The sequence below is a fragment of the Aethalodelphis obliquidens genome, unplaced genomic scaffold, assembly GCF_003676395.1.
Source record: "Aethalodelphis obliquidens isolate GAN/ISIS:26980383/991018 unplaced genomic scaffold, ASM367639v1 scaffold88, whole genome shotgun sequence".
NCBI classification, from domain to species: domain Eukaryota; kingdom Metazoa; phylum Chordata; class Mammalia; order Artiodactyla; family Delphinidae; genus Aethalodelphis; species Aethalodelphis obliquidens.
In genome coordinates, this window is record NW_020838032.1 from 5,126,073 (window position 1) to 5,146,658 (window position 20,586).

A 20,586-nucleotide genomic window follows, 5' to 3' on the forward strand; every position below is an offset into this window, starting at 1 on the left:
TGTCATTTAATGGGTACAGAGTTTCAGTTTTGCAGATGAAAAGAGTTGTGGATTATTTGGATAGCTGTGCTGGTTGCACAGTAATGTGAACGTACTTAATGACACAAACTGTACATTTTTAATGGTTAAGATGGTAAATTCTGTTATGTACATTTTACCAGAGTTTTAAGACGAAGAAAAAAGGAAGATATATATTTTGTAAAAGCCTCGCAATTAAAAAGAGAGAAAGACCATGAAAAGAGAAAACGGAGTACAAATTGATAACCTCCAGAGTGCAGGGGAGCTGTTGTAAACAACCTAATAAATGAAACGGACCAGGACTGTTGAAGAAAACAGTTGCAGAACAAAGATCATGACCTGAGTCCCCGTGGCTAAATCTGACCCATCACTGCTTCGGTCAATATCCCAATCAGCTGAGCATGCCAAGATGAAAGTAACATGCAAACCAGGGAAAAGGCACCTGAGGAGAACCAACATCCTCTTACATCTATCCTCTTTAACCCCAGCGCCTGTCCAGCGCCACACTCAAGACAGATTCTTTTGCTTTTCTGTCCTCCCCAAGACCTACAGAGTCTACTCTCCTTCAAAACATAGTTGAGGATAACCAGACAATAAAAATAAAAATGAACAGTCGAACTCTACCTATGCGTTATGCACTGGTACAATTATTTTACATGCATCAGCTCATTTTAACCTCACAGAAACCCCATGAGAAAGGTTCTATTACTGTCCACTTTTGCAGATGGAGACACGGAGGGCTTTATAAACTAGTCCAAAGTAGCAGGGGCAGACCAGCTTCAGAGTAGGGCTCTTAAACCTCCAAGCCACCCAGCCTCATAACCTGTGTGATTCCCAGACACGAACTCCCAAAGAAAATGAAAACTTAATTTGTTGATCCACCTATGCGTGGCAATGGACATATTCAGTGATTTTTCAATTTGGATAAAAGTATATAATGAGAAAAGGAACTTTTTAGGCACAGTTTCCACAATCCTAGGATCCTCCTAGGGTGCCAGTAAAAAAATTATTCAGCCATAATGAGCTGAATAATTCTTAAAACAGTACATTCAGATCTAGAGCTTTCAGGGTCAATGATAGAATCTGTACAGGGAAGAGAGAAAGGTAGAAACAGGTAGCTACTGATGTTTAACAAGCCCCATTAACTTCTGGGGACGGATCTATGCTTTGCTGGTCTGTGTCTGTGATATCACAAAGCTCGCTGTAACACAAGTCAGGGAAGGAATCCTGCACAGCTGTTCTTGGAAACACGGACCCCCATGCTTGAGAATTCCCCTGAAGAAGGTGAGGGTGCTGCAATGGGAGGAGCAGTCTGGGGAGCCTGGCCACCCCCCTGCATGCTCCTGTGCAGAAGCCCTGCACTTCCTCTATTCCAGAGCATCATCATGGCTCAAAACCACCACGATGCAGAGGTCAGATCCACAAGGCAGAGGCCCAGACAGCCTTGTCCCTGGTGACCTTAACTCTGGACAATGGACCCAGGCATGTCAGAGGCCCTCACTCTGGTATTCCTCCAGCCAAGTTCCTCCACATGAGGCAATGGGATGCCCCCACCTGGAAATCACTCCTTCCCTTCTTGACCTAGTAGGATCTCAGAATTTCCTACCCAAAGACCCTAAGCCCATTCCCAGGGCCCACACAGGCCTTTTCTGTGGGTATGTCCTCCTGTTATAGATATACATGCTCCTAGGCACAACTTTGCATGTGTGTGGGGGGGTGGGGGTGGGTGTGTATGTGTGGGTGTGTTTGGGGTCGGGGAGTCCAAGGCTGCTGTCTGTAGGGCTGTTGATGGAGTTCAAATGTGTAGGACAATGATCTGACTGGAGACCCTACAACAGACCATATAGATGAGAGAAGCTGGCCTAAGTCTTATTACCCAGGACCCAGAAAACCACCTGGTGGGAGGACATATTCACAGTATATTTGTTGGTTAACTAATTGACTAGATGAATGAATGAATAGATCAATCAAGCAATCAATCCATGCATGTATAAACAGTCAATTCCTGTCCTCCATTTCAGCTATCTGAGGGAAAAGATGACTTCGTCAAGAGAATGTCTATGGCACTCTGAACTGTACATGTATAGATATAAACTACAATGAAAGGAGAGTCATGACAGAGTGGACTCTAGGGTAGGCTGGGGTAAATAAAAGGCTCAGTAGTGCCTTCAAGGCTCCAGGCAATTAAGCTCCAGAAAACACTTTTTTATTTTGGTGAGAGAGCAATTCCCTGAAAAAATAAATGAGATGGCAAAGAAGTTAAACCCCAGAGGGCCACCTAGGCTTACCATGAGAGCCAACAACTCAACCAAAAATAAGACTTTTCTCATAAGAATTAAACATTATATGCTGGTTCCATAATACCCATTCCTTTTTAAGTTTAAATTTCAAAATACACGTGGAGTCTAAACTATTTTCATTTGTATGCATATTATGAACATACTGCATTGTGTAAACATAAATAAACGGATGTTATTTATCTCAAAGGAAAATTATCTTTTTGGATTATTCAACACAATCTGTTCACCTATATACTTCCCCACTCTATTTTTAAAAGCCTTCCAATCTCGTACGTCTATCAGTTGTTTAATGATCAGTTTCGCAAACAACTATTGAAATTTCTAAGACGCCTGATAATGTCAATTATTATAAATATAAAGGAAGTCCCATGAAACATTATAGGATCAGTCCAACGCAGCTTGATTGTAAAGGTGCAACAGTATATGCATCAGATGCTTCATTAAATTGGACTTGACACATTGTTTATACTCCTGATGTCTGCAGTTCTTTAAGAAAAATGAACAGTCTCTACCATCCATACTACAAGAAGGATAAATCACATCGGAAATCTCACACCAGAATTGCTTTTTTTTTTACCCTGTCCTGCTCGCCTGCACTTTATTTTTTTATTTTTTTTAACATCTTTATTGGAGTATTATTGCTTTATAATGATGTGTTAGTTTCTGCTGTATAACAAAATGAATCAGCTATACATAAACATATATGCCCATATCTCCTCCCTCCAGAATCGCTTTTTAAGTGAAGCACCATAAATGCAGCCACAGGGAAAACTGGAATTGATCCACTGGGATATGCATTATTAGCTATTACACAACAGAAAAGGCACAAATCTTCCCCATTAGACCCATTTGTTTGTTGGAGATCGGATGTTCCTGGAATGATTCTTCTTCCCTGGATTTACCTTGTTTTTGAGCTGGCCTGTTCTGCATCTCTCTTCGTCTGCTTACATTCACCCTCCATCTCTTCCCTGTCTCTCCTTCCTGTTGGATACACAATCAGCCTGCCTCATCAAAGCTTTGCCTTTCTTCCTTTCCAGCTATACTGTCTCTACGATGAATTGATTTCTTATTGTGCATGAACCAACATAGCGCTACTTAATTCCATAAAGGTTATTTATGTAAACAAACATCTTAATCTGATGACTTTATAAAAGTCATGTCTAGAAATTTACACTTTGACAGCCCAAAGAACAACCTATAAATACTCTAATTTGGAATTCTAAATGATAGATTTGTAGGGGAGGGGAATACACATGCATATATCCTTGAGTCTGTGTATAACATGGAGATCTAGAACATTGTGCTGGGGAACAGCAATAAACAAGATCCACGTGGTCCCTGCCTAAATTCATGCAGTTTATATTCTAAGGGGGTGTAGAGACAGGTAGTCAAGTGCGCATTTACAATACTAAGTGACCTATGGTGGGATTGGGAAACACTGGGTAGGGGGCTATAAGAACACACAGAAGAGACACATAGCCCAGAGGTGGAGAGGCAGAGGAAGTTAGCCGGAGGCAGAAGCCATGAAAATGGTGTTCCTGGCAGAGAGAACAGCCAGTGTGAAGCCTGGGAGACTAGAGCTCCATAGGGGAATTTAAAGCTCAAGGAGGCTGCATCATCGTATTAAAGAAAGGGAGAGGCAAAAAATGAGGCTAGAGAAATGGGTTTGAATTTGAGGATGCAAGGCTTTTAAGACTTGTTAAGAAATTGTGAGCTTTTAATATATAAATATAATGTTACCCTAATTTAGAACATCAATATCATGCAGGGGGAGCTAGGCAAGCAGTTCCTAAAATTCATATGGAAAAAATTATCATGTAAGAATACTCTTGAAAATTCTGAAGGTAATTGATGAGTAAGACTAATACTTCAGGTAGAAAAATTTATATATATGTATAAGAAACTTTAGGAGATAAAAAGTTTAGTGCTAGCATGTAAACAGACAAACTGATTAACAGAAGAGGACAGATGTCAAAATAGGCCAAAATACAAAGATGATCTTCGTACTTAATCAAATTGTTATTTTAAATTAGTGAGGGAAAGTTCGAATTATATAATCAATGGTGTCAAGAGACCTGATGGGCTGATTAGCTCTTGAAAAAATATAAAACAATTTTTTTTGCTACTTCACTTCTTATATTTTAAAACTCCAGATAGAGCAAAGCTTTAAATACAGAAGCATGAAATAGTAAAGGTAACAGAAGAAAATATAGGAGACTTATTTTAATCTCTTATAGAAGGGAAGACTCTTTTTAGCTACATTTACAATACAGAAGCCATAAGGAAATAATAAATTTTACTACAAAAACATTTAATTCTGCGTTACCAAAAAAAGAACTTTAATCAACATCAGAAGACAAGCAAAACATTAGACAAAGCATAAATTTTTCTTATTGTTAAATAGATTTTAGAAATCCATTTTTTGAAAAGGTCACCAAACCAATAGAAAAAGAAAATGGGGGCTTCCCTGGTGGCGCAGTGGTTGAGAGTCTGCCTGCCGATGCAGGGGACACGGGTTCGTGCCCCGGTACGGGAAGATCCCATATGCCACGCAGCGGCTGGGCCCGTGAGCCATGGCCGCTGAGCCTGTGTGTCCGGAGCCTGTGCTCCGCAACGGGAGGGGCCACAGCAGTGAGGGGCCCGCGTAACGCCAAAAAAAAAAAAAAAAAAAAATGAAAATGGTTAAGGGATACATAGTTCACAGGAAAAGAAATACAAACGGCTTACATGTATATAAAAAGATTTTTAACCTAGATCATAATTACAGAACTGTGAAATAAAACAATGATGAGATGCTATTTCCCAAGAATATGATTGACAAAGGTCAAAAGGTTTGATGACAAACAGTATTGGCTTGGCTGTAGAAAAAGAGGTGCTTCCAGTTTGGGTGGGAGAATAAAATGGTGTGATCTTTTTGCCAGACAACTTGGCAATATCTATCAAATCACAAATGTCTTGCAAATGTCCCTGCAATTCAAATTCTAGGAAAATCATGCACGTGTTCAAGAACTTGAGCACAAGGTTGTTCAACTGGAGGTGAGTTAAATAAAAACTATTCATTCAATGGGTAATGTGTGGCTGTGGAAAAAAAAAAAAGGTTTGAGTACATATGCAGATACAGAAACATTTTTAAGATACGCTGTTAAGTAAAAAAAACACCAAGATGTAGAACACTATAGCATGCCCCTCATTTGCATAAAAATTGTGTGTGTGTGTGTGTATATATATATATATATATATATATACACACATACTCACATACTCATGTTATGAGTAGACTATTTCTAGAAGCAGACACACAAACTAAAATCAAAGTTTCTACTGGAGAGAGAGGCTGAGGGATTAGCAGGTTGGAGACTAACTTCTCATGATACACTTCTTTATACTGATCATATGTCTTATCACATTCAAATATTACTTTTTTAAAAAAAACTAATTACTAATAAAATTCCATACAATAAAGTTAATGCATTTCAAAGAAAAAATGTGCAAAATCACTTTAAAGACTCAGGAAGGCTCCCAGGCTTGAGGAAGTCTTGGCTAAAGGCACTAACCTTTCTAAAGAAAGAATGTGTCAATCAGAATTGGTGCCTGGCAGTGAATGAAGGAGAGAGAAAGGAGTGTCGATCCAGGGGACACAGGTCTGGGCCAAAGTACTTCAAGTTCTGCATTTCCTTTTGTGAAGGCTCTCCCATTATGGAGATAGATGCCTCAGGCAAGCTTAGCTTAATGCCATTTAACATTTTAAATGCAGAATTAAGTGCCCTTGCTCTAATTCCAAGATCACCAAGCAAGCTTCCAGTTATAATTTGTTCTCCATTATAGATCTGCTAGTGTAGAAAGCAACTGTTACGTTGATCTGTTTATTCGGGTCTATGTGATAGTTACATACTTTGCTATATAGCGATATACTGACAATCTGGTTTGATTTGGTTTTGTTTTAACCTGAAAAAAAAAAATACCTTTGGACTTTATTTTAAGAGACATGGGGAGCCATGGGGCAATTAGAAGCAGTGACATAAGATAGCATTTTGGAAAGACCACTCTAGCGCAGTGTGGTATATGGGTAGAGAGGGGGCAAGACTGGAGACCAGGATGCCATGTAGGAAGCCGTTGCAGCATTGTAGGCAAAAATGACAGTGGAATGAATTAACTTTTTGGTTATGTAAGTACTTGTTTGATGTTCATTTCCCCTCCCAGACTGCAAGCTTGGTAAGGAGAAGAAACCAGGTCAGTCTTTCTTTCGACCAGATCCCAAGTACTTAGCATGACACAGAGCAGATCCCAGTTAATATCTGTTAGAAGGAACAATAAACGAGAGAATGAATATGGGCAGTAGAGATAAAAAGAATTGGACAAATTTAAGAAATATTTAGAGAAGTGAATTGGCAAGACTTGATAATTGAGTGAATACAGGGGTTAAAGAGAGGAAGAAGCCAAGGTTCTGGACATGCAAAACCTTTTGACCAAGTGGGCAGTGGCGCCATCTATTAACATAGGGAACACTGGAGATGGTTTGGGGTGACCATGATGATTTAATTTGGAAATGTCGAGCGTGATGCACTATGACATATCCAGGAGCGATGTTCAGTAGGCAGACGACCCAAAGGTCATCCCTGATAGTTGATGGGGACGATTATTAGGACATAAACAGCATGCAGAAGGCAACGGAAGTCATAGGTGAGGATGACATATCCCAGGAAAAGAAGCAGCCCTAGGAACGGAGCCAAAGAGGCATCAACTTTTAGGAGAGAAGCAGGGAAAAGGAAGCCCTTAAGTAAGAAGACTCTCCCTAGCCAGAGGGATAGGAAGAAAACAAGGAAAGTTCATTGACACCGAGGCCAAAGAAAAAGGATGCTTCGGGGAGAGTGAGAAATGAGGCCAAGTTCTGCTAAGAAGCAAATGAGAGAAGGACAAAGAAATACGCCTTGGATTTAGTCCTGTGAAGGTCTTTGGGGAAGGCAGAGCAAGTCTGATGAAGCGGTGGGCTGAGACTGGTTTGGGAGGGGAGGAAACAGACACAACGAATACAGCCCAGTCTTCTAAGATCGGGATTGGAAGGGAGAGAGGAAAGGGCCGAGACTAAAGGGAAATGGAAGGAGAGGGGACAGAGCTAAAGGAAAACCTTTCTAAGACGGAAGGGACCTGGTCCTGCTTAAATTCTGATGTTGACAAGAGAAAGAGACTGAAAATACAGATGAGAGAAGGATAGTCATCGACAGTGAAAAGTCTAAGGGGATGGGATCTGTAATAGAGGTGGAGTGATTCGTTTCAGCCAAAGGCGTTCCAGCCCTTCCCGTCTACTGGAAGAAAAAGGTTCGTTTCAGATACAGGCAGTTTGTTCAAATGGAATATAAGTGGATGAGGCCACAAGAACATCACAAATATTGACAGAGAAAAAATAACCAAACTCAGCTGGGTTACTGCCATCATAGGAAGTAGAAACGGGGATTGCTCACATCCAGTCTACATGTCTACGGCTCCCACTATTAACAGTGTAAAGTATGCACATTTGAAAGGGAGCACCCTTTGTGATGGGCCCCAAGTCTGGCTGAAGCTGAAACAATCACCATATAAATGTGGGTTTTAGCCTCATGTGCACTGACTGTCCTTATCACATTATATTAAAATTAGATCTGTCTCTCCCACTAGATATAAACTACTCAGGGGCTTCTTGCTTCCGTAAAGTACTTTATTTGTCTGTAGCATCACTAATGTCCTCAATAAACACTAGTTGAACTGAACTAATGTTTGCATGAAGTTTGAATTAGATGGCAGGCAGCCCAAATGACAATCGGGAAACATATTCCAGCCAGAAGGTTGATGGGGGCAGGAAGATGAGATTTGATTTCAGTGCACGTTCCTGCTTTGGGGGTCATAGAAGATGGAGACTGGCAAAGAGGCAAGCCAGTAAGAGATCCCTCCGGAGCACCACCCACAGGAAGGCACCAAGAGTGGGCTGAAAAGGTCAGGACACACCAGAGTGGCGGGCGTTCCGATCACATGTGAACATATGGATTAGCTGATGCAATTACCTAAAAGTGCAGGTAGAGAGTAGACATTAAGAAAACTATCCAAAAAATGTTTGTTTCAATGAGTGGGAAACCTTAGGAGCACTGCCACCCAGGTTGGCAGGGAGCAGGTAACCTGCAAAGCCATCTGACCTGAGCTACTGAGGTGGACTTAGAGAAACTCACTGAGAGGACTCTGTTGTTTAAGCCACCAGGAGGACTAGAGCAAGCTCTGGGCTGGCCCAGGGGAGGAGGCAAGGGCGAATTCCAGGACAGAAAAGGAAACACTGGTGCCCATGGCTGACTGATTCAGAACCACAGAACCTTTCAGAAATTAGAGTCCATCTGAATCCCAACCTTCTGTTTCAGGATTAGGGGACTGGCTGGTGAGATTAAACGGCTCACCCAGGATCCCAGGTTCTGATGCTGTGAGAGTGTGGATATGAACCCCCACTCCCATCTCCCCATCCAGGTCCCCTTCAGTTACACCATGTTCCTTTAGGCTGCTGCCTCTCTGACTACATTAACCTTAGCAGGCCAGGTTCAGGTGGAACCATGGTGATGACCCACAGGTCCTGTAACCCAAGATTTCTTCACAATCCACGAAAGGGGCTTTGCAGCCAAGCACCTGCCTGAGCGCGTGTGTGTGTGTGTGTCTGTGTCTGTGTGTGCGCGTTGGGGGCAGCGGGGAGGGGGATAAGAAACATCACCAGAAACAGAGGAAGGAGACTGAAGGGTCACAGAGGGAGAAGGCCAAACCTAGAGTGCAAGGACAACACGCCAGAAGCAAAATCCCCCATGATACTCTGAGTTCAGGGTGACAGCAGAGGGGCTGTGAAGTAAAGCTGAAAGCAGACCAAAAAGGGTACGTGGGTGGTTGGTTGGTTGGGTTGTTTGGAGAGAGGTGCTTGTTTTTCTACCATGCCTTGCCAGAGAACTTAGCGGCCACCGTGTCAAGCTCTCTGGCCCACCACTCCCCGGCCCCGGGAGTGAATGGTAAGTAAGCCCAGGCTCAAGAAGGGAAGCGAGCTGCCCCCACTGCGCGCCACAGTCAGAGAATTTGGGCCCAGACCCCTCTACCACCTCCCAGCAGGGAACTCCAGGGCACATGAAGCAGAAACAACTCTTATGACAAAGATTAGAGTTTAGAAGAACCCACCTTTTAAAGTGCACCATATTTCAGAGGTTAAAAAACCAAAATTTTAATGTCTTTTGGTTTAAATGACGCTATTGTAGAACTGTTCAAAAATACTTCACTGAAATAAAATTTTTGTTTCTGTGGAGGACTGATCAAAGAGCACAGACACATGGGTTTCTGAGTAGCCAGGTCGGCTAACGGACTCGCTGCTATAAAGCTCACATATTTCACCCAGAGAAGACCTCCTGTCAGGTCCTCATCGAGAGAAATACAGAATGATTAAAACAAATTTTTTAAAAGTCTGGGTGGGGATGTAATGTACAGCATGGTGACTATAATCAACAAGACCATATTATATATTTGAAACTTGCTAAGCGAGTAGATCTTCAAAATTCTCATCACACGAAAACAATGTGCTAATAACTACGTGTGCTGATGGATGTTAACTAGATTTACTGTGGTGATCATTTTGCAAAATATGCAAATATTGAATCATTATGTTGCATGCCTGAAACTAATGTAGTGTTGTAAGTCTATTATATCTCAATTTTTTTAAAAGTCTGGATGGTTTAAGGAAGTAAATCCTAAATTGTTAGAAAAATTGTACAATTCAAGATAATTAAGTCTGAAAGGACCACATCTAGTAGAGTTTTATACGTATATGTATATATTCATAGACACATGGTACACACATAAATAGAATTCTGGCGGGGGGGGTGTCTGTCTGCCCAAGAAATTATTGGGATATGAAGATTACAGGAAAGGGTGGGGTACTAGATAGCAATAGGTCATTCTCTGCAGTAAAAAAGGGAACTGTAAATGATGTGTGATTATTAAAATTTTTACCCTATACTAGAAGATGCCATATTCCCAAGGACATACAAATCATTTATCTTTTAATAGTATAACAGGTTACAAAGGAGGAGATGATGGTAGAAGGGAAAAGACATGGATGAAGCCTCAGTCCACCTCCTTCCCGCTGCCATGCTGTTTAACTTGTGAACATTTGAATATCTACTCCTCCTAAAATTGCTTGTACTCTCAAGGCGAAAACTGGGCAGGTGGGGCTGAGCAGACAAAGCCCTAAGCCAGACGCTGGATAAAATTCTCTCCTGAATTATTCTCTGCTTGACCAGAGAGCCCTGGGCAAGCCAATCAACCTGACAGTCCCTCCGAGGCTGTCAGGACCTTCCCACCTACTTCAGAACTAAATAAGCAGATGTCTGTAAAGTGCTTTCCAGGCCCCTTGGGGAGAAGCCCTGCGTGAAACCAGAGGTATTGTGTATGTCTCAGAAGTGTGCTCATAACTGGAAAAGCCTTAGTGCAGGCTGCGTACAGCATACAAAATGGTAGCAGAAGGAATTCTGAACGTGAGTCCATACCCCTTAAGCTTGTTCACTGGCTCAGCCATCAATCTTGGGGCAGTGAGAAGTCAGGGGAAAAGAGAAGGCTGGAAAGAATAGTACTCTCTGGCCACAGGGCTTTCATGGGAGCTAAGACAGACTTTGTACACAGGGCTGTGGGTTCCTCCACGTACATAACCACCCCTGACTGTGGCAAGGACTCCAGGGCAGCGGCCTCCATTCTGCTCTGTCTGCTCTGCCCTCCCTCCTATCCCAACCTACCAAGATGGTCCAGCAGGTGCAAGGTCAGCGTCCCTCACTGCAGCCAACTCATGAAGGCTTTTCTCTGTAGTCTGACTTTTGTGTATGCATTACTTACAGAAGAGGAAGACTTAAAATTAAAACAAACAAACACACTCACAGTAAAGTAAACCAAAAAAATGTATTTCTTCCCATGTAAAGATCAAGTCATTGCTTTGGGATCAGGAGCTCATGAACTTTTTAACTGCTTTGTCTCCAGTGGAGACGGGTTCACGTGGACTTAGCCAGACCAAGCTTGTCTGCACATCTCTGATGCTTCTCAGATGGTGAGCTGGAGTCAGGACCAGTCCAAGGACACAGAACAGAGGGGAGGCATCCTAAAGTGAGGACCTTGGCACTTCGGGATGCCAGGAGGAAGCTTCTAGGCCCCACGATGTCTTTAATGCACCGTGTCCTTAAAAGCGACTCTCTTCACTGCCCCTTGTTCATGCAGAGGAGGTTGGAGCAAAGCATTTCTAAAGCCCCTTTTTTCCCGTGATCCTGATTTTAAGTGACCCTGTGGCCTTGGTCTCATCAGCCCAGCACTAACATGCCACGAGTCTTCTGAGCAGCTCACATTTAAAAAGACATGGATGTACTCTGAAATAACCTATATGGGAAAAGAATCTTAAAAAAAAAGTGGATATATGTATATGTATAACAGATTCACTTTTCTGTACACCTGAAACTAACACAACATTGTAAATCAACTATATTCTAATAAAAATAACCAAAAATAAAATTTTTAACATATTTATTGGAGTATAATTGCTTTATCATGTTGTGTCAGTTTCTGCTTTATAACAAACTGAATCAGCTATATGTATACATATATGCCCATATCCCCTCCCTCTTGCGTCTTCCTCCCACCCTCCCTATACCACCCCTCTAGGTGGTCACAAAGCACCGAGCTGATCTCCCTGTGCTATGTGGCTGCTTCCCACTAGCTATCTATTTTACATTTGGTAGTATATATATGTCCATGCTACTCTCTCACTTCACCCCAGCTTACAACTTCCCCCTCCCCGTGTCCTCAAGTCCATTCTTTACGTCTGCGTCTTTAAAAATAAAAATTTTTAAAAAGACATGGATGGCTTGGAGAATTCAGAGCAGACACTGAAAACATGCACATAGGACATGATGACACTAAAAGTCCTCAGATTCTCTCACTGCTGGGCTCTGAGCACACAGCACCACTATTACTTGATAGCTGATGTATAAACTGCACTTTCTCCTGAACGAAAGCTTTGCGGAGCTTCAGAATCAGAGCATGGAATCCAAAGCCCTAGGTTTACATCTGACAAGCTCAGGCCCAGAGACATTAAGGAGCTGTTTCAAGATCAGGTAACTCCTGACTCCAGCTTTCTGTAACATATGGGGTTCTTTGGAAATATGTAAGCTTAGTACCTATGCATTATTTTTCTTCCCAGTTTTAGAACAAACACATGCATTCATTCACTCCTTCATCTCTGAGATGAATATTTATGACTTCCCAGTCCTTTGGACAGCCCAGAGAGCAAAGTGAGTGGTGAGAAGGCATCCTGATCATGTGGGATCTGGACACGGGGAGGGGGAAGGGTAAGCTGGGATGAAGTGAGAGAGTGGCATGGACATATATACACTACCAAATGTAAAATAGGTAGCTAGTGGGAAGCAGCCACATAGCACAGGGAGGTCAGCTCGGTGCTTTGTGACCACCTAGAGGGGTGGGATAGGGAGGGTGGGAGGGAGATGCAAGAGGGAGGAGATATGGGGATATACGTATATGTATAGCTGATTCACTTTGTTATACAGCAGAAACTAACACACTGTTGTAAAGCAATTATACTCCAATAAAGATGTTAAAAAATAAAAATAAAGAAATCAAATATGGAGCTAAAATTATCAGGCCACGGCAGAGCTCAGATCTCTGCCACCTGGGTAGTGAGATTTGTGTTTTAAAGACTTAGACCAAATAGATTATGACAATGATCAATCAACTATTAATAACGCAAGGCTCAGGTTTTTTTCTATCTCTTTCTTTCTCTCACACACATCAAACAAGAAAAACATCACCCTGTCTTAATAACCACTCCCCCAAATCACCCAATTGATTTGTAAACACTAAGAAGAACCAAAACTTGGTATTGCTCTAAGGAGCAGCAGGTTCAATGCCACATTCTACCCCACAGCTTTTGAACCTATAAGAAGGTCTCTAGAAAAGTGGTAAAGTTAGTTGGAGGGATAATGTCAGGGTATGATATTCAGTAATGGCTTGATAATGTTTCTCTTCCTAACAGGCAAGATGAGCAATGAGTTAAAACAAGAGGCACTTGCTTGGTACCAAAGGTTAAAAAAAAAAAAAAGGAAAGGAAAGAAGGAAGCAAGGGAGAAAAAAGAAAGAAAGAAAGAGAGAGAGAGAGAGAAAGAGAAAGAAGGAAAAGAAGAAAAAGAAACCTAAAACAGAAAAAGAAAAGAAATTCAATTCCCTTTCCCCAGCTAAATAAAAACTCTAGGTTTTATAGCCCTATGACCTAGAGATAGTCAAAGAAATCATACAGAATGTTCCTGAGGAGAAAGAGACCTCAACTCTCAGCTGCTCAGCCAACTTTTCGGCTTAGAAAATGTCTTTACAAGGGAATACTGAAAAAACACAAACAGAGGTTTATGGGATAGAAATACTGAAAGATCTCAAACAGAACTAAACACAGTGCTGGAGAGCTCTGACCACATCATCTCAACTTCCCATTACTTGCTTCTAATAGCATATAACCCAGGCTCTTCTCTTAACTCTAGTGCTCCGAATTCCCATAAGGAAATATCACTTTTCGGAGAAGAAAAAAAAATCAAACACATTTTCCTTTATAGTCAATGAGAGGTGATGGAAAGGGGGAGGTGGAAGAAAGTAGGGTCAGAAGGTCAGGGGATCTCTCAGTTGTTTTACCCAATGTAATAAAAACCTCCTCGATGTAGAGATAGAAGATATGAAACTAAGAAGATTTCAAATGGTTGTGCTGAGCTGAATTCTGTAAATACCTTCACCAGGAAGACAACATGCTTTCAACTCCAGCTTGCAAGTTGTATTGAATAATGAATGATGTAAATAAGACCACCTTATTTATTAATAAGTCCAGTGTGGCGTATGCAACCACACTCAAAACTTAGTCTGTGGTTCTTAAATGCATGTAAAGCACAATTCAAGGTTCTAGAAGCCCCAATGGAGGGGCTGAGAAGTAATATCAGAGGAATAAAATCCGATGCCTTTCACTGAATCCTTATAATGGATCCAGAATTTTTTTTAGTACAATTAATTGCCATGGAAAAGCTTACTAAGGTGAGAGAGCCAAAATCAATGGGTTAATGACATAACATTACAGCTGCTTAACCAAGCCAACAATAAATTGCATACAGAGGCTCTGGCAGCAGAAGCTACAAATTCTATTTATGTTGTCCTAAGAGGAAAAATATTAGACTGGTCTCCAAATATTAATCCAAAATCAGCAAATGTCACCAAGGAAAATTAGAAATAAAAGGTCAGTGCTGGTCTTCATAAAATATGGGCAATATAAAAATGCCCTTTCACAACCATGTGAATATACTTAACACTTCTGATACGGCAGACTCTATGTCATGTGTTTCTGACCACAATTTTTACAAATCCATGACCTATTTTATATTTCAACCATACCTTTTACCACTAGGTGAGACAGAACTTGTCCTTTGCAAAGCATTTTGCCACATTCTGAGACTTAAAGGTCTGGTTACATAACTCCTACCACAGACTTTACTCTTGAATCCCATTTATATGTGACAATAGTATTGTTCGTAAATTTAACTTAGCACTGTTTTGGTGTAACCATCTCCAAATAACAGAAGCTGGCACATACTGGCAGTGTGATGTTAGGCAGCTGTGATGTGTATCTATAGACGGAAGTAGATCTAGACAGGGGTCACGTTAGTGGGTAAAGAGTATGAGACAGATACTGTGAAGGGGAGATTTTTAATAAAATAGGTTCAAACAGTGACTGAAAACGAAATGTCAATGTGGCTTAAAATATGCATATAGCATCAAAAAATAAAATCCTCTCCCTTAATTAGTCTATACATATATTTGTAAAATGTCCTACCAGGGGCTCTCTCTGCACCTTAAAAGGCACAATGGTTGTGCTTTCCCCCCAAGATATAGATATTAAGAGATTTACTATTTTTAAATGATAGGGTAAACTGTTGTGTCAGCAAGTTCTAATCGTGGTTTATTTAGTTACATTGGTCCTAGTTTTAAAAGATAGAAACATATAATTTCAGCTAAACTCCATTAAACTAGAACTTTAAAACAGGTTATTTTAGGAATACCATTGGGTCTAATAACAAAGTTAAAAAAAAAAGTGTAATTTGGTTTCAACTGCAGCTGGTATCCACTGGCCGAGAATTTAAAAGCTGTTTAAGCAAATATTAATATGTAAGAAAGACAGCACAGATGGTGTCATATAAGGATGAGAGTGAAACAAGCCCTACCACTGATGTCACTTTGATATCAAAGCAGCAAAATTCAAAATAATTATACAAAGTGCTTTCCAAACAAAGATTTCAATACATTCTACAGACAAAGACACTGGGACACAAACTGCCCAGGCTCAAATAAAGCTGAGGGGATGAGCAGACAAAAGTACTTTTTCTCAGAGTTCACCCCTATCAGCCTGACTCATGTTTCTAACCTAACTCTCCATCATGAACACTTAGCCTACACACCTCTCCGTTCTATCAGTCTCAGTGGATTTTCAAATCAAAAGAAGAAAATGAGTAGAAATTAGGAGTTATGATTAGCCATTATTAAATGAATAACTGTGACAAATGCTTTGGTAAATGTAAAAAAAAAAATTAAGCCTGAAAATAGGAACCTGCCATCAGATAAAAAAGCAACAACAATTGTGAGAACTAATACATGAAAGCTCTACTCAAGTCTGTTAATTTCATATATATCAGGCAGCTAAGACCACTAAGGCGTCGTAAAGTAATATTTTTGAAATTTAAAGAGAGTTTTATTTTTCCTCCAATTATGGCCTTAAAAAGTACTAAAATGAAAAAAAATAAGCCCTAGTTTTCCTCCTTCATTACGTATCTATCACCTAATACAGAATTTATAAACAATCACAAAAGAAAACAACATCGAACTGCATACAGACACTCCCCATGGCCTCAGAATAGTCTAAAGAGCTCTGAATTCCATATGGCTTCCTCCATCTGACTACTGACACCCCATCTCATGAAAAAGACACAGATCCTGACAGAGGGCCACGGACACTTTGACCAGCCTGGCACGCTTCCACCAGCCCAAGCCAGGGCCAGCGCAGTCGGGGCCCTACCCACCCTTCCTCTCCAGCCCTGCCTCTGCCCTCCTTGCCAAAACGATTGCCATCGGAGCATCCCAGAGCCAGCCTGACAGTTGGCTGCTCCCGGCACATCTCAGCACTGCTGCGCCGGCACGTTTCTGCTCTGTTCTGTTGTCATTGCCTTCTGCCTGAGCCTTCTAACAGGAGCATCACCAGCAGAACAAACAACAGAGACTGGGAAGGTCTCTTACTTACATTAAAAAAACAGGTTGTCTCGGTCAACTACGTTGGCACAACCAGGGTGGGCGTTATCCGTGGGGGGGAGGAAATGCATGCGCACTCGCCAACCGGAAGGCCACAGCCCAAGCCCTACTTTCAGGGCTGCCTATCGTGGTGTCAAACAGCCTCAAGAAAACCAGGAGAAACTTGGCCTTATAAGCCTCTATATGGATGAATAAAATCTCATGTCAATGAAACACATAAAATGGCAAAGTCCCTGGGAGGTGGGGGGGGGCAGGGAATCTCTAATAGAGGGGACAGGGGCAGGCTGGAGAAAGGACTGGTGAATTCCTACTTGGTAATGGATTTGTCACAAGGCGTCAGAATAGGAGGACAGAAATACATAATTCTGCTTCTCCATTCGACCAGGACAAGCTCAAGCATTTCCAGGGACCTAGGGGTCCCAGGCTAAAGGTAGCATTCATCAGATTATTACACACTGCTTTATCATCCAACTTCGTCCTGGGGAACTATTCAATGGGCGATTAAGATTTATAATCCAAATGGTCTCAAAATTATATCTCTGGGAAGTCAAGTCCAAATTAAATCAGACCAGGCTTTTAGGCTTCCAACGATCACATTTTCTCTTTTGAGCCAGTGCATTTCAACTCTCAGAACTTCTCCTCTTACAGATCATTTTCAAGGCCATCTCTGGATGCAATCTCCTAAGCAAAATCTGATATATAAAATGAAAAGGGAAATTGGTGAACTCCAAACCTCAAAGAACGAAGCTAAGTGGGGGGACTCTAACTTCCTTCAACAGATTTTTCTAAAGTTAATTATTTTAACCTCCTTTCTCATAAATATGACTGGAACTTCTCCTAACACAATATACACAGAGCACCTTATGAAACAAAAATATCCAAAACTAAGTTATTGCATATGGAAAGCCTAAAGCACACCCAGCAGGGCTTTGAAATGTAAAGTGCATAGGAATATAATATAGTAGACATTTGGAACATTTTAAATTGTCACACTTCTCGTGTCAGCAGCCCCAAGGCAGTGAAACAGGTAACTGACAGATGGTCCAGCCCTGCACCTCTCACCTCTGACTTCTCCCCAGACTTGAAACAACACTCATGCCCAGGACGGACCCGCCTGGCCAGCCCCGGCCCTAGAGGTCAGGAGAGGAGGAAGGAGGGAAAGCACCAGCAACTCACATTTCGGTGATGTTCTCGGGGTCTGCACTGGTAGACTCCAGCCTCGGAAATGCCACGATGCCAGGAAAAGGGTCGCTGCACCAGATCCGAGAGGTGCTGCATTTGCAGGATGTGGGACAGGCAAGAGCGGCCCTCCAGAAGCCCACGATCAGCCAGCAGAAGCCCCAGAGCTGCGCCATGGCGGGCCCATGCCACCTCGTCCAGGACGACATTCCTAGCCACCAGTGCCAGCCCGAGTCAGACTGAGTACGTGTCCCTGCGCGGCACTGGTCGGTCTCCCCTGCCGGTGCTGGGTGGCCTTTGCCCCGCTCGCCGCTGTCTCCTCTTGGTGCTCGTCTCAGGGGTGCAGAGCCGAGCGTGTCCGGGGCTGAGCGTGTCCTGGCGGACGGCACCGTTCACAGTGGCAGGGGCATCCCGGGCCTCCTCACAGGGGGCGCTAACGCCGCTCGGGGCTCCGCCGCGGCCGCCGCTGCATGGCCCAGCGAGCCGAGCACCGGCCCGCGGCGCTCCCGGGACGCTCTGGGGCGCAGGCTCCTGGCTAGACTCGCGCTGAGATCCGGGACGCACCTCGGGGCTGAGGACAAACAGACACGCGTAAGACTGAGCTGAAGACCCCATACACCACGAATTGGGGTACTCGCCCTCCGCGCTCGCGTCACCCCCACCCCGAGCCCCGCCGGGGACTGTGGATGCATGAGTGCCCAGCTCCGGCCCCAGGAATAAACTGGCTCCTCGATGGCACTGACGCCGCAGGGCCTCCGGTGTGCTCACTCTTTCCCTGAGCCTGAGGTTGAGGGAGGGGAAATAGGGCAAGGGTCCCCGCGACAGGATTCCATGACACGGACCAGGGGGAGGACCCTTTAAAGGGAGACGCGGAGACTGCCAGGGACGATGGTTCCGCGACGGGGCTCCCGAATGATGCTGCAGAATCCGCCACGGCCCCTGGGCGCAGGGGGCGCGGGCAGGTGGCGCGGCGCGTCCCACCTGGGGAGCCGCCGCGGCCGCCCCAGCGGGGGACAGTGAGGGCCGAGACGACGGAGGGCACTGTCCGCGCTGCTCACCCGGGCTCTGGCACCTACCGCCCGCCGGCGGCGCCTGGGTCCAGGCTCCTCCTGCCGCTGGGCACGGAGCTCGGAGAGCGCGAGCGAAGGAGCGAGCGAGGCTCCTGCTCCAACCCAATTCCGGGAACCGCCGCCGCCGCCGCCGCCGCCGCCGCCTCTGCTACTGCTGGTGAAGTGACGTGAGGGCTGACGCAGAGCAGGGGCAGAAACTCCAGAAAATTAGTCTGAAATCCAAAAACACACACGCTCATACACACACAAACCCATAACACCCTCCAGACAAAAGCAACAGGGAGAGGAGGGGAATCTGGGGGCGAGCAGAGAGGAGGGAAGCATCGGTGCCACTGGCCAGAAGCAGACAGCAGCAGCATGTGGGAGTTCACACACGCGCACACCCGCACACAGCCCGGCCGTATAGACGCGCGCGCCTGTGTGTGCTTGTGTGTGCGTGCATTTAGATCCAGGTACCTCTGAGATGAACCGTTGCTCCGCTCTGACGCCTCCCAGTCCCTACACACCACGGTCTCTTCTAATAACGCAGAAGAGGCCGTCTCCTTTTTTGAAATGGAAACCGGTCTCGGTTCAGCTCTGAAAAATGCGCTGATTCTTATTATAGGAATCCTCCCTCCCTTCTCCCTCCAGGCTGCATTCTCCTTTCCCATCCTGCCTAAAAGGGAGGACGAGCTATCCTAAAAATAAATAAATATTGTAAACACCAAAACGTGTCCAGCATTGGTAACCAAGGATAACCGCCCCCATTCCGGGCCATCTATTTGGGGATCGGTGTTTTTGGAGGGTCTTCCTGTTTGTGCTTTGGCAGAGGAAGGGGAGTCTCCAAACGCAACTCTAGCTCTCTAAGTGGGTCTTTTTCCTGCTGTTTTCTGGCATCACACGCCCGGGAAACAGAGACATGTGAGGGAAAGGGAGCGCGCCTGACGCGTATTGGGTTCCCTAAATGCGCGGCAGCAACCCTGGCCTGTCCGATGTGTGGCGCCGCGTCATTTTTTCTCATCCTTCAACCTGTCAGGATGAAGCCATTCCCAGATCTTAGCTTCATTCCCCGCGATGCCCACCCCCACGCGGGGCACCCAGAGCCCTTGCTCCCCTGCCGTACCTTGCGCCTTTTCGTGTGTGCTCGGGTGTGCGCGAACGCGTGCCCTGCGCCCGCGCTGCCCGGAGCACGTCATACATCCAGCTACTGAGAAGCCCGGCGCGGGCAGAGCCTCGGGATCTCACTAGGGACAAATGAGGCGATCCGGGAGGGTCGGGTGACAAACCGTAACTGCTCTGCGGGTGCAGTTAAATGATGGCTGCGGGGCATTCGCAAGCCTTGTCTGAGAATCCGTCTTCCCATTTGCGGCTCGGAGAGTCTGTTTTTCCGCAGTCATTTAAAAGGGAACTGGGAAAATGCACCGCAGTGCCTCACACTTCCGAGGGCTCTGGTGCCCCCGCGCGGGAAGAGAGCTCCCGGCACGCTTGGGAGCACCAACCCACTGCCGCGGCCGCGCCGGGCACTGCGCGGGGGGCGCGCTCTAGCTCCAGATGCGCAACCGGCGGCGCCCGACGCGTGCGCGCCCCTGCCCGACTCGAGCTCGGCTATCCAGTCCTCGCCTAGCTTCCGCCCCGGGAAAAGGCGGGCTGCCCTCCGCGCGAAAAAGGGCGACGGG

At 44.4% G+C, this 20,586-nt stretch overlaps 1 protein-coding gene across 4 annotated transcripts in view; it reads right to left on the reverse strand.

Annotated features, from left to right (window-relative positions):
- The window catches only part of NTRK2 (neurotrophic receptor tyrosine kinase 2), a 383,599-nt gene extending 363,272 nt beyond the window's left edge, over positions 1-20,327 (reverse strand). The window contains exons 1-3 of one of the 4 annotated variants that reach the window (XM_027094184.1): positions 20,034-20,258; positions 18,938-19,143; positions 17,859-18,432 (exon numbers count right to left, since the gene is read on the reverse strand). In XM_027094184.1, the coding sequence (XP_026949985.1) occupies positions 17,859-18,070 (212 nt within the window). In that variant the 5' untranslated portion in view covers positions 18,071-18,432; positions 18,938-19,143; positions 20,034-20,258. Of the gene's footprint in view, positions 1-17,858; positions 18,433-18,919; positions 19,144-20,033 lie in introns of all 4 variants that reach the window. The other 3 variants (XM_027094181.1, XM_027094183.1, XM_027094182.1) reach the window with 3 other exon arrangements.
- Positions 20,328-20,586: the final 259 nt, after the last annotated feature.